Source organism: Alosa pseudoharengus, unplaced genomic scaffold (genome assembly GCF_046254945.1).
Source record: "Alosa pseudoharengus isolate Yale_2024_CS ecotype anadromous, Long Island Sound unplaced genomic scaffold, YU_APseudo_1.1 YU_APseudo_1.1_scf_2, whole genome shotgun sequence".
In the NCBI taxonomy this organism is placed as follows: domain Eukaryota; kingdom Metazoa; phylum Chordata; class Actinopteri; order Clupeiformes; family Clupeidae; genus Alosa; species Alosa pseudoharengus.
The window spans coordinates 48,569,498-48,583,759 of record NW_027468663.1 but is presented as its reverse complement, the minus strand read 5'-3'; the positions used below and the strand labels follow the sequence as shown (position 1 = coordinate 48,583,759).

The 14,262-nt window shown below is 40.6% G+C and overlaps 2 protein-coding genes across 2 annotated transcripts in view; one reads left to right on the top strand and one right to left on the bottom strand.

Annotated features, from left to right (window-relative positions):
* Positions 1-3,451: 3,451 nt before the first annotated feature.
* ebna1bp2 (EBNA1 binding protein 2) lies at positions 3,452-8,903 on the bottom strand. The gene is made up of 9 exons (XM_076295306.1): positions 8,735-8,903; positions 8,318-8,401; positions 7,968-8,140; positions 7,650-7,773; positions 6,922-7,011; positions 6,756-6,831; positions 5,891-5,981; positions 5,400-5,577; positions 3,452-4,382 (listed from the first exon to the last, which is right to left on the bottom strand). The coding sequence occupies exons 1-9, from the start codon at positions 8,810-8,812 to the stop codon at positions 4,335-4,337; spliced, it is 942 nt and encodes a 313-aa protein (XP_076151421.1). The 5' UTR covers positions 8,813-8,903; the 3' UTR covers positions 3,452-4,334.
* A 685-nt stretch (positions 8,904-9,588) lies between these two features.
* Positions 9,589-14,262, top strand: part of LOC143133558 (cilia- and flagella-associated protein 57-like) — a 12,644-nt gene continuing 7,970 nt past the window's right edge. The window contains exons 1-9 of the mRNA XM_076293313.1: positions 9,589-9,745; positions 10,004-10,317; positions 10,412-10,683; positions 10,846-11,017; positions 11,350-11,502; positions 12,113-12,252; positions 13,179-13,344; positions 13,508-13,621; positions 13,900-14,112. Coding sequence (XP_076149428.1) covers positions 9,589-9,745; positions 10,004-10,317; positions 10,412-10,683; positions 10,846-11,017; positions 11,350-11,502; positions 12,113-12,252; positions 13,179-13,344; positions 13,508-13,621; positions 13,900-14,112 — 1,701 coding nt within the window. The remainder of the gene's footprint in view (positions 9,746-10,003; positions 10,318-10,411; positions 10,684-10,845; positions 11,018-11,349; positions 11,503-12,112; positions 12,253-13,178; positions 13,345-13,507; positions 13,622-13,899; positions 14,113-14,262) is intronic.

Sequence of the window (14,262 nt, the reverse complement as noted above, 5' to 3'; positions counted from 1 at the left end):
CAAATTTTAAATGAAGATATATTTCCCTATAAAGCAATAATGTTTCTGTTTTGTTTCAAAATGTAATGTGTTGTCTTTGGACTATTCTTCACTTTTCCAGTTTTGGAAACTAGGTTGTAAATATGAAAATACTCTTCCAGTGACAGAATGAGATCAGATCCACTCCACCCTGTGTTGGACATGTCCAAACCTTTCCAGATATCAATATATTGTGACTGTGGGAATGATCTCCAGAGCTATTCACACAGACAAAAAGGATACAGTGTTTCATGTCACGTGTTGCCCTCACACACACCCTGCTCACCATCCATGCACTGCCATTACTTTCTCAGGAGGGTACACCTGTATCATTAGAGAAACAACATCTGGACATCTGACTGGTTTAATTTTCACCGCTGATTTCTATTCTAACAGTGTTTTCATTATTATTTTAAAACACTGCTACAAAAAAATCTGCATTAATGATGGCATATGTTTCAGTGAACAGCGCTAGCAGTGTTCAGAAAGCATCGCGCAACCCAAAGTGTGCAAGGTGCAGAAATCATGGGTTCGTGGTGCCGCTGAAAGGGCATTCAGGTAAATGTCAGTTTTTTTCATGCAAGTGCTGGAAATGCTCCCTCATAACCGAGAGGACGAAGATAATGGCAACACAGCGACGACTCAAGAAAAGTCAAAGAGATGAGATTGCGATCAAGGAAAGTTTGGCGGTTTTAGCCAATCAAGCTAGCACTGCTACAGTCAATGGTGATGTGCTGGATAGACACACATTGCCCCATGCAACCGTACACGAGGCTTCGAACGCCAGCCTCAGGTCGGACGGTGTCAGTCGCATGCCAGCAGGAGGAACTGAAGACAGCAAAACTTTCGTGGAATTGGAGGTAGCTCCTCGTGCTTTAAATGACCATTTCACCAGGCAGACTACTGGTGGTGGAATTGAGGTTGGAGTTGGGGGAAGCCGATCTTCTGGTCCGGTTTGTGGAGCACCGGATGTCCTCACAATGAATAGAAGTAAGTGGTTAAATTAGCATTCTAGCCAGGAGCATGTTTCCCAAAACCTAACTAAGTCAGCAACTTAGTTGGTTGCAATGCAGTGTCCCGTTGCCAACCAACTAAGTTAACAGGTTAGCAACTATGGTTTTGGGAAACGCACCCCAGCATAGTTAACTAATAATGTGAGCCTGCGAATACTTTGTTGATCCAGATCGATCGGTTTTGAGCAACGTTACTGTTACAAACCTTGCAGTTGCATGACTATGCAGATACTAACAAATAAAAAAAAACTAACATTCCCGCCCTGGATTGAAGAGGATACATAAAGTTACCAAATATGATTGTGCATGTTATATAATTATGTTGTTAATTTCAGTGGGGAATTAAATTAAATAACCAATCTGGTGAAGACCCCCTGTTCATGTGCACATTTACTCTTCTAGACTCTGGTGAAATGGTGGCAGAGAGGGTCCAAAGAAATGTCTACATGGGCGAAAGGATGACCGTACCCCTACATGTATATTCTTACCCAAACGGATACGCATGTCCTGCCATTTTAGTCAACCTACAGCCACAGGTGCCATTCAAGGACCCATTCACCTTTCGTCACCCTCAGTCTGGTTTGGCTTATGCATCAGATCCCGTCTCACCTCAGGCAAGTTTTCAGTTTTAGTCATTTGTAAGTGTGAAGCAATTTATTTGGTAATTGATTTTACGTTTTGCGTGTGTGTGTGTGTGTGTGTGTGGGGGGGGGGGGGGGGCAAGCATAGTCTTTAAACATAATAAGGGCACGGGGAGCTCGTTGTCTGGTGTTTGGTTCAAGTACTGTATACTACAATATGTATACTGTATACTACAATATGTCTACAATAGCAAAGGACTATTAGTTGATTGTCTCTGTGTTTCATCTGTAGGATGGTTGCATGCCAGTATTCACTCCTTACTCAATGTCGTGTCCGGGGTTGCTGGAGGAGGTTCCCATGAGACACCATCTGTATTTCCCTCAACACAGGGAGTCTGGAGGAGGGAGGTTAATGTCAAGGGCCCACCTTGATTCAGGTGGGTGGTCAGGTGTCTTAGCTAGGTTTTAAATGTGAGTTTCATAAGGCTAAACCATAGTACTTAAGAGGCAAAATCCATTCAGAAGCTGTTCTTTGAGGCCACTCTAAATTGTTTCGAGGTCTGTACTGCACATACAAAATAGAAAGTGATTTGTTTGTCTTCTGTGCAGCTGAAAAACTGCAGGACAGCCAGGGCTCTGACATCGTATCAGTGGATGATTCTTCCCAGGACACCGCATGACACAGAGGATTTAGGATTTCCTGACAGCGTGAACTCTCTACATTACAGTACTTAACTTGAATCAGTTAAATCACTTTTAACAATTTAAGTATAGCTATGAAAACTTTGCAATCTGAAAATTATTGAATGAATTTGAATCACATGTTTGCAGAGAGAGAATTCTTAACATTGATCTCAATAAAAGTTTTTGCCTGAAATTGCACTGTGCCTATTTACAAGGGCATTGTTCCCACCTCTTTGGGGCCAACCATCAAATGCTGGACCTCTATAGAAAGCTGAGAACCTGTAGTTTTCGTAGGAAACAGTCAAAATAAATGTGTGATGTACTGACAAAGAGTTACAGAGGCTAGAATATAGTTTTTTCTTTCTGCCGGATTACAAGCATCTCTGAACTGACCACATTTCAGCCCTCTAGGTCACTTGATATCCGTTAGAAACACAACTGAGCCCTAGCACCAGGTCTTGTGAAGCTGTGTGCAAAAGTAGATAAATATAGAATGAAAATATGAGTGCTTTAGACTATTATTTGCCAAGGTATGCCCATGCGTTTTGTAAAATGCCTATGGAAACTCCCCATAGGACTTTTTGTTATCCAAAATGCATACTGACAATCAAATGCTTACTGCACATGATCCCCTTTGTGTAGAAGCATAATCCTGGTCTCAAATGAAAGGTAACACTTTGAGGTTTCTTGTGGACTATTTAGATTGTATGTCAGGTGTTCTGATATAGACTGACTACACAAAATATGGAATAATTACAAAAAAGTCTATTTTTGCATTTACTTTGTTGGTTCAATGAGTGTGTACAAGATAGACTACATCTGTACAACTAATGTTGGATAACACAACATGAAGATTCAATTTCTATGGATTCTTGTGAATATTTCAGTACCCAATATGTTGCATCTACTTATTGTGCTGCAGCTACACTACACCAAAAGCGGAGGAGGGGGGCATTTTGGATCAAATTTAATTGACATAATTAAATTAATCTGAGAATGTAAAGCACTATACAGATTGTACATGGAAAAAAGTTGTCATTTTTGGACACTAAAAATTATGTGGTTTTAATTAATGAAAAAAGATTATAGAAAAACTTTTAAAACTTGTAGCCAAGAGGCATTTGAGATGTAAAGATTACTCTAAAACACTTGACATGCATGCTGAAAAGGGCATGGTTTAATTTTTTCTTTTCATATCTGACGTTCTCAACTGTATGATGCAATACAAAATGTGTTTTATCACTGAATTTAAACACTGTTGCTTAAACTGCACCTTCTCCCCATTTTTAAACATTGTGGTCTTGAAAATGTTACCCAACCCACTCTCTCTTCACATAAAGTCACTACACTTCCACGAATAAATGTTGTAAATGGCACACCATGGAAACAGTGCCCCTGGGTGGATAAGGCAATTATTGCAATGGGAGGACAAGTAACCGTAGCTTAATTAAGCCTTGTCCAACCAGAACCAAGTGAAGGAGTGAATGTACTGCCAATCAGCACAGTATGGCATGAATGTAGCACAACAAAATCAGTCAAGGAATGACCATTAAGATGTAACATAGCATTTACCCAGAAATTTACATAAGTTATTAAAACCTTCCAAGGCATCACTGATTATTGAACATTTAAGATACTGTTTACAGCCTAAGAGAGGGTGCTTATTTCATATGCCACAATTTCTCTTCATTGGCAGGCCTGCCACAAAATGAAATGTGTGAAAGTCCACATCCTTGATGCAATTTTCAAAGATTTCCTGCACCCTTCTTTTCACACAAATATAAAGAACATGCCTTCACAAAAATACTTTCCATTTACAATAAGGTCTTACACTTGAAAGAAGACAAAAAATAAAATGAAATGGGCAGGCTTTAACCATCCGGTGTGATCCCAAGATCAGATAACCGAGTCAGTGGGAGAAAACACATCCGTTGGAATTCTGCACAATTGGCCAGGCTTAAGCCCATTTCCATGTGTTAGAGGCCGCAAAAGGCAAGTCCACGTCTCTTCCACATCTTTTGATGAATACTATGAGGCCTCATTTTTTGTTTTTCATTTTCCTCCTTGTTTCCTTGCCTGGCCGCTTCTAAGAAAACCAAGAGAAACAGATGAGTACAAGGCTACAGAACTTGTTAGCAATTGAGATTTGAGCAGTGGTGTGATGTTAACCAGGCTATCCTCATTGTGAAGTTGGAATGAAATTAGACAATCACCTGACATTCACCACATAGCTAGCCTATATCATTAAACGACAAATAATCTACTTATAATAAAGTTATCTGATTTTGTATTAAAAATGTTTTAGATTTGTGAATAGAGAATTAGCAATGATTTAAAGTGCATTATTTCAATCTATTGGAACAGTTGCAAAGTAATGCAAATAGGTCAAATTTTCTTTGTTGGATGTAAAGAACTATAGGTCTGTTCAAGTCCTATGACCGACCAACGGATGTACAGTTAAGAACAAAATTATTCATACCCCTAGCAAATATTGATGTAATGTTGATTTTCTCTTGCCCAATATGTTTTTTCTGACTGAGAATGACACTGCCACATGCCAAAAGGTTGTAAGACATTGTGGTAGAAACATGGAATCAAAAAAATAATCGTTTTTATCTTTTTTTACATTTTTATTAATTATAATATTCTACCACATTGTCTTACAACCTTTTGGCATGTGGCAGTGTTATTTTCAGTCAGAACAAATCAATATTTGCCAGGGGTATGAATAATTTTGTTCTTAACTGTATACCCTATTAATGACCAAATAAACATTATATTACAATACAAAAGGAAAAATACTTGTACTTCTGAATACTTAAGATTTTCAAAAGCACATACTTCTGTACTACAACATCTGTAAAAATCTGATTTAGCATCTTTCACTTGTATTAGAGTAATATTTGACAAGGTGTATCTATACTTAAGTCATTTGAGTAAAGGAATTGTGTACCTTGTCTACCTCTGCATGAATATATTTGTCCGTAAAACTTTGGGAAACTCATATGGAGCGTTCTACTAGCATTGTGAAGAGCCGTATAATAAAACAAATGAATGCTGACTGCTAAGGAGAAGAGCGTAGATCCATCCAAAATATACTTACATTGCCCTTCTTTCCACCTTTTCCAAATGACTTTCCACCTTTTCCTCCCTTCCCATGTGCCATCTTGGCACGGAATCCAGACATGTCGTTGTGACTTTCTTTGGTGTTCCATTTGGTGCCCTTTTTCTTGCCCCCAAAACCAAACTTGCGGTCCTTGAACTTCCTCTTTGCATTGGGTCTAAGCATGTACAGAGAATGTTTTAACTTTTTTGTAATCATTTTCACAAATAAAAAAAACATCACATAAAACATCGCTTCTAGCACTCTGTATTTGACTACATTTATCCATTCTGAAAAGTCAAATGGCAAAGTACGGATCACCTAGTGAGCCAATGTAGCTTGTTGGTTTACAAGCTTTTATGTTTATGACCTTATGACAGCAACTTGTTACAGTTTCAGTGGGAAAATTGTATTCCACTACTTAACCCTACAAAGGATTTGGTGATAATTTCAGGCCCTTAAAATCATGGACCTCTGATGAGAGCTCTTACCCTTTTTTATTTGTCTGTGCTTTAGGTGGTCCTGCACCTTTCTGGTTCTTGTCTTGATCTCCTTCCAAGAAATCCAGTTTGTCCGTCATACCTGTTAGAAATATGATGTGGTTCAACAGGCATCAATAAGTCTTTTAATGTGTGCAATAAGATGTTACGAATGTTTTATCAGTCTGTGGTAGCAAGTGCAATTTTCTTTGCTGTAATCTGCTGGGGTAGCAGTATCAGGGCCAGTGACTCTAACAGACTGAACAAGCTGATTAGGAAAGCAGGCTCTGTGCTGGGGACTACTCTAGAGCCTCTAGAGTTGGTGGTGGAAAGGAGGATGTTGCAGAAATTGTTACACATCATGGACAATGCATCACATGCCCTACACAGTACACTGGCAAAACAACAAAGTGTTTTTAGTTGGCGGTTTCGCCAACTCAGTTGCAGCAAGGACAGATATAAGAAAACCTTCTTACCCACAGCAATAGCACTTTACAACGACTCTCCTTTGAGTAGAGAGAGACAACTCATCTTTTAATCTTTTATATCTAATATGGAGGCAATTGTCTTGATTTATGTCATATAAGGCAGTTACACTTTGGTACTTGGATGTGTATGGTACCTTGACAGCTATCATATGCTATGTCTTGTGGGTGGAAGTAATTTCTTGTTTATGTATGTGGACTATATGTGTGTGTGTGTGTGTGCGCTTGCTGTATGTTCTTAAGGCTGCTGAAACAACTGAATTTCCCTGTGGGATAATTAAAGTACATCTATCTATCTATCTATCTAATATGGTTAAAGTAATTGACAGATGTGGGTAATGAAAATGTTATTTGTGTATCACAAAGCTAGCCGGAATCCCAAACTACTGTACCTTTTTGATATTTCTTTACAGCAGACATCATGGCCTTCTTCTCTTTCTGTCTCTTCTGAAGGACTTCAACTTGAACCTGGTGCAAAGACATCAAAATCAGCATAAAGGTAAAAAAAACATGGACCATGTCTAGGGTTCGGTCACACCTGATAAAAGCAGGACTCACCTTTTTACCATACTTTCTCAGCTCTCTCAGTTTCTTGGCTTTCTCAGATTTTTCCATTGCCGTCTGCTTGATGAGCAGCTTTTTCCTGATCTGTGGCAAACAATAACAGAGACATCTTGTAGTAAATCCAGGACAAGTGTGTAGTAATAGATACGTGTTAAATTATAGATGCCGCTGTGAAACCACTTTGACTATGTTATGTTTGTATGTATGTAGTATCCACCAGGTATGCAGTATCAAATGTGTCATACAGTGATGTACAATGAATATGTACCTGCACAAATACTAAAGGATGACAAAGGTAATTGCAGTTGTACAGGAATGCAATAACTAAAGGTGCTTTAAGTGATGTTACACGGTTTCTAAGCTAAACAATTTTTTTGTCAAAGACAAACATCACCTCATCATACGCTAGCTGCCTGTGCCCTGAATACAGTGTAAAAAATGCGGTCTCTGTGGACAACCCAGGCTCCAAAAACGGCAACAAAAACAACTTGGTCCAGTCTGCACCATAAAATCATAACAAACTGTTCCAGCCAATCAGAGATGAAATGCACATTTAGGAGAGTTTCAATTGCATGGGGGGAAGGGGGAAGGAGTAGCGAGCTAGCGCTCTGTTTTGTTTGAAAGTCAACAGAAGTGACGTTACTCAACATTGCTTACAGCACCTTTAAGACAGAAAAGTCGATTTGTGTTCACTGGTAGGTAACCACAATACGAGGACAAACCTTCTGCATATGTTGATCTGTTTTGGACATCTCTGCAAAATAGTCCTCTGGACGTCTGGTTGGTATATTCAGCTTCCGTAGTTTTGGCAAGGCTTCTAAAACTGTTGCCTGGGCTTGACGATAGCTGTGAGAGAAGTTTAACAAATCAACTGATTTTTGCTTTGAAATATGGATATACTTTCGTAATGACACCTCCAGTTAATTAGTTGTCAATGGACATCTCAGACCTTAAATCACATAAATATCTATTTTGTTTCATTGCAGGAAAACAAAGAGAACTGGTGTTATGATGCAGGCTTCCCAGTATCTCATACTCACAAAAACATTTCCCTCTGGAAATCATCTTCAGCATTTATTGCTCCACTTTCAGCAGCCAACTGTCTGCCTTCAGCTTGGGCAACTATGTCAGCGGCTGGCATATTGCTCAGATCTAGTCTCTCAGCCCATGGAAGACTCTTGCAGAAGTCAGACAGACACTGTTTCATACCCTCCTGCAAAGAAGGAGTCAATAGGAGCAGAGTGTCATACAACTCACATCGTGGTTTGTTTGACAAATCAAGGCCTTCCAATTCATGATCGAATCAGCGTACAATGGACGATATTATGTTGTGTTGTGAATGATGCAGAGTAAAACGTCGAGTCTGTGAAATAATAATAATGTTCCTCACCACATTGTTGGTGAATTTCTTCGCTTCTTCTACAGGGATGTTTAGACCAGGTTTCAGCAATCCTTTTGCGAATGCCTCTTGTAACTTTAGATATAATTAAATATACTGTTACACAAAGCTATGAACACGTTTCCACACTAGTTATAATCTCTGTTAGTAACTTTAATGCTAAGAGCAGAATGGAATTAGAATGGCCACTAAACATGCAAGGAGTAATTTATTCATCTAAGAGAATAATAGTTTGAACAGTACACAAACAAATTAATGACCAAATCCTTTTACAATTTCTTGTATATACAAACAAACCGAACACAACCTTACATTCATGATAATGAGTGATCACACATGCCAGTTTAGCGTTAGCTAGCTAACTTACATGTAGCTAACGTTAACGTTGCCTAGATAGAAACACCTCACCTCTTCATCAGACATGTCACTGTCATCCTCTTCGGATTCAAAACCCATCTGTGTGTCTACCTCCGTGGTGTCCATCATAACCGATTCGGTACAACAAATAATAGGTGACACTACTTATTTACCTTTCTAACCGTGTAGCTGCCTCAGTCACATGTGAGGCTGAAGTTGGTGCACCGCGCATATTGTACCGTGTAGTTCCGTGTACTCATTATACTAGATCCTGCCAAAGAGTTCTTTGATCCTACATACGGAAAAATAACCTCGTGAAAAATATTATTTTCCATATTTCAACTTAGAGTAATGTATCTTATCAAACCTTGCAATGGTCTTGCTAAAGTAAAAGTAACTTTATTCATCATTGACCACATACTCTGCAAGGCGAATGGTGGGAAAGTGTCACCCTCTAGTGGTAGAAATTATGAACACATGTGATTTCATGCGTTGTCATAGCAGCGCGTCAGTTTGATGTTACTTTGACAACTGGTGTAAGTTAGCTATTTACCATTACCAACTAACTAGCCCGAAAGTCATTGCTACAAAAACTGGAAATCTGTAAGTTCACTTATTTTTTCCCTTACCGTTATTCATTTATGATATATGAAGTTAACGTTACATGTTAGAAAATTGCATGTAGATGTTTGTACTTGATACCTTCGTTTCCTTGCACATGTTGTTGGCTAACGTTAGTTATGACCATAAACAAATAGAAGCTAAGCCTAACTTTACAATGGAAAACGAATATTATCGTATCGTATTGTTCTCGTAGGAACAAGAAGCAGTATTTATCTGTCATTTATTTGAACTGAAATGTATTTGCACATTTCAGGATCATAACGTTACGGAACAACTAAAGAATGGCTGCGGTTGTAGCTCATTCACATTACTCATTTGGTCTGCGAACAGGGGTGTCAAACAACCTCTGCTACTTTGATGAGCAAACGGTAATATTTCCCTGTGGAAATAACTTGGTGCGCTACAACATTGACCACAGATGGCAGAGGTTCATCCCAGGTAAAGTTTATTGTATTGCCATAGAGTCCAGACTACTGCCATCAGTTGAACTAACACAAATAGATTGGATAATGTAAATATAAGGCAAAGAAGGGAAATATGATCTTAATTAGACATTCATATTCATATTCATGTTCATATTGAATTATGGTATGAAAACTATGCAAACTGAACAGCTTGTATGTAATGCATAAAATGTAAAAGCATCATGTCCTCTTGGATCTATTTGTTTGTAACAGCAGCTCAATGTTCCCACAGGGTCAGAAAAAAGCCAGGGCATGTTTGCCATGGCCATGAGCACGAACCATCGCTATCTGGCAGTGTCAGAGCGAGTAGAAAAGGGAGCCATCACTGTGTATGACTTGCACCATGAGCAGAGTCGAAGAAGGAAGGTGCTGACCGGAGGTGAGTTGCCTGTCCAGGAGTTTGTTTGCTTGGCTTTCTCCCCAGATTCCAAGTTTCTCATCGGCCAGTCTGGTGGCCCTGACTGGACCCTCTTTTACTGGATGTGGGAGAAGCAGAAAGTCTTAGCCACGGTCAAGACGAGCACTTTCACCAACAACATCTACAAGGCAAGTCCCCCCCCCACACACACACACACACACACTCTCACGCACACACATATGTGTGGTTAGTGTGGATGATAAATTGTCCGTTGTTTAAAAGGTCAGCTTCAGTCCCCATGACAACACACATATCTGTGTGACTGGCAATGGCGTGTTCAAGCTGTACCGCTACGCCGAGGGCACCCTGAAACAGTGCAACTTCCCGAAGCTTGAGTCCTTAAATTTCCTGTCACACGCCTGGATGTCGGAGGAGCGTGTGATCGCTGGCACTGACACAGGCCGGTTGCTGGTGTTTGAGTCCGGCGACATGCGCTGGGAAATGAATGTCGGCTCTAAGACCTCACAAGAGGTGGACAGGTCAGTTCCAGTTGAGTTTGGCCATAACTTATTCTCCTGTAAACAATTACCGGTATTGGGAGGTTTACTCACATGGATCACTACTGCATGTTGGTAAGGCAGGAGACTGGAATGTGTTATAATTGATATGTTGGTATAATATATGATAGTATATGTTATATTGCTCTGTCTTTCAAGACGAGAGAAGAACGCCTCAAACGAGGAGTCAGAGCTCCCACCCATCCTGCCCCGGGTCACTGCCATCGCGGCCTACTCCAAGGGCTTCGTCTGCTCCGCCGGGCCTGGCGCCGTGTGTCTGTTTGAGAAAACGGAGGATAAGGACAACTATCGCAAGACCAGAGAGATATGGGTAATAACCACCACCGCATCAGGCTCAGCATCTGCCACTCTTGCTGGCCTTGGCTTTTACATGTAAGATCGATGAAATACACGGAGAAAGCAAAACGTCTTGTATGTTTATGGAAATGAAGGACAAAATCTGAGAAGAACAAAGGTCCCTGTTAAGCTATGTGGCTTTGAATTGATCAGTTAATGTATCACATACTGTTTAAACATTAACATACTCAAACTACGTGTTAGTTCAGACATGAATTTGGCCTTATTCAAAATTCTGTTGATTCCAACTGAGTTAAAATCACACAGTGTCTGCGCAGCATAATTTCGTGATGGCATCTGTTCCAGATTCCTCCAGACCCGTACAGTAATGAGCCGAAACAAGCTCAGCAGCAGGAGATCACCGGTCTGTGCATCAGCCCGTCCGAGGAGGGTCTGTGTGCCTGCACTGACCACGGTCAGCTCTACAGCATCCCCCTAGCCTCGGCCGAGATCAGCAAGGTACATTCTACACTTAAAGAACTTTGCCTCGCCAGGGTGCTGACTTCTGTTCACAGACTGTTTTCAGTTCTTTGCATGAGTGCATGAGTTGATGTGTAATAAGCGTTAACAATAGCTCTGAACACAAGCTCTCCTCCAACAAAGCAGTTTCGTAAAGATAAGAGGTGTGTTCAAATTCCTTGTCCTTGAAAAGAGGTGAACATTCCTGGCGGACATGTTTTTCTGTAACATTCCATTTCAATGAAAACTCATTGTCCAGCTCCTCTTTATGTTCACAGTGAACAACCTCCTTAAACTGTTTGCGAGTATTTGCAAACATTTGTGGAGAATTCAAGGCAAATAAAAAACTGTTTGCCAACGTTGGCGAGCGTTCGCCTATGTCTGCGAATTTGATCGCACCTTAGAAGTTTTTACCTATACTAAGAAAAATGCAGCATACAGCATAATGATAACAATTCATATCTGTAGTCCGATGATATCCATGTAAACTTAATAGTTTAGAAATATTTTTCCCCCCTCATAAGTCAATATGCTGTGCTATTTTGCCAAGGTGTAAACCTCAATCGGATATGGAGCTTCACTGGTTTGTGTTCCTCATTATTTGCTTCAGGGGGAGCAAGCCCACTTTGAGTTCCTGTCACAATCTTTCCACTCCAAAGCCATCACCGGCATGTCCGTCTGCATCCGCAAGCCCCTCATCGCCACCTGTTCCCTGGACCATTCGGTGCGCATCTGGAACTATGAGACCAAGTACGTTTCAGAGCTGCCCTCGGAACGCTCAGACTGTTCTCTGTGACATACAGTAATTTCCTGTGTATTAGCCGCATTGTGTGTAAAGCGCCGGACAGGATTTTATGCAAGTTAAAAAAGCAAAACCATATATACTTTATTAACTGCCCCCGTGTATGAACCTCATAGCTGAAATAATTTTGCAAAATCAATGTATAAACCTCAGCTAATAGCTGGGAAATTACAATACGTGTGTGCATATTCCGAAATTCATAGATGTGTGTGTGTGTGTGTGTGAGAGAGAGAGAAAGAGAGAGAGAGAGAGAGATAGGTGGTGTATCTATGATCTGTATAATGGAAAATAAAATTACTAAATCACAAATTAACTGTAAGTGGGCTACGACTGCCAGGTTTGAAGAAAACCATTCTTCTTGCTCTAGTTGGAAAAGTTGTTGTGGTGATGTGATACTGGAAATATTACCTTTCTTTATCACCACAGTGAGGAGGAAAAAGTGAGAGTGAGAGATTAAGATCAGATACTGTGCCTTTCTTTTTAAGCCTCTAATCTAATAGGTGATAGGTCTAATAAGCCCCTTTACATGATTGCTGGCATGAAAACTGCACTTGGATTAACATTTTAACTACGTGATGGCTTAATTGTGTGTTTGCGCGCAGCATGTGGTATAGGGTTGTAAATGTTTAGCCTACTCCATTAGCTGACAATGTGCTTTATTCAGAAAAAATCCAAACACCTGGCAAAATTCTGCTCTGTATCAGCTGTAACAGGCAGTATTGCTGTGTGGCGTGGCGTCTGTACCCATGAGTGTCAAAGCTGTATTTGGCCTCTGACAATATTTTAATCCTTTCTGTAAGAAATGTGATTGGTGGATTCAAATAAAGAATTCAAATGTGTGTGTGTGTGTGTGTGTGTGTGTGTGTGTGTGTAGTGTTCTGGAGCTGCGTAAGGAGTTCCAGGAGGAGTCCCACAGCGTGGCACTGCACCCCTCTGGCCTCTACATACTGGTCGGCTTCACCGACAAACTGCGCTTAATGAACCTGCTCATAGACGATATCCGTCCCTTCAAGGAGCTGACCGTGCGCGGCTGCAGAGAGGTTAGTGTTGAGAAGGACCCAGATGCGGAGCGATGATATGGGACATCATCAAAATGACATGTCTGTTGTGCTTAGAATTTGAATAGATGTGAGATGTCTAATTGCTGTGGCATAGACAGTGTGGCTGTTTCTAATGCATGACTGACTCGTTAATTGTTCTCAGTGTGCGTTCAGTCACGGAGGGCACATGTTTGCCGCTGTCAACGGCAACATCATTCATATCTACTCCAGCACAACCTTTGATAATCTGCTCAATCTCAAAGGACACAATGGGAAGGTGAGCCAGCGTACTGACAGTGGGCTATGTGACATATCCATGCTGTGTGTGACATTTCATATGTTTACTCTCATCTAACATGGACGATATTGTTCAATTTTACATGTGCTTTTTCACTACACAGTGTGTGTGTGGACATGCACAGAGTAGAATTTATGACAAGACTTTAGAATTGTTGACTTAATTTGTTGACAGATAGATAGATGCATACTTGATATATGTCATGTATTTGTGTCTGTTCTGGCTGCTGTGGGGATGACCTGTTGTTGACCCCTCAGGTGCGGTCTGTGGTGTGGAGTATGGACGACAGCCGCCTGGTGTCATGTGGCATGGATGGAGCTGTGTACGAGTGGAACACACTGAGCAGCAAGCGAGAGTCGGAGAGTGTGCTCAAGTCCTGCAGCTACAACAGCGTGGCCATCTCAGCAGATGGCAAGACCATCTTCGCTGTCGGCACGGACAGAACCTTGAAAGAGATCCAAGACTGTCAGGTAGCTGTCATCAAATGTCTGTCATATTTTCTAGTTTGTGGAATCTAAATGTCATGCAGGTAAAAGACAGGTTCAGATAGAGGTTACTGACAAACAGAAAAGGGGATTTAGAAAAAAGCTCTTCTGTGGACTGGGATTCAAATACATTTA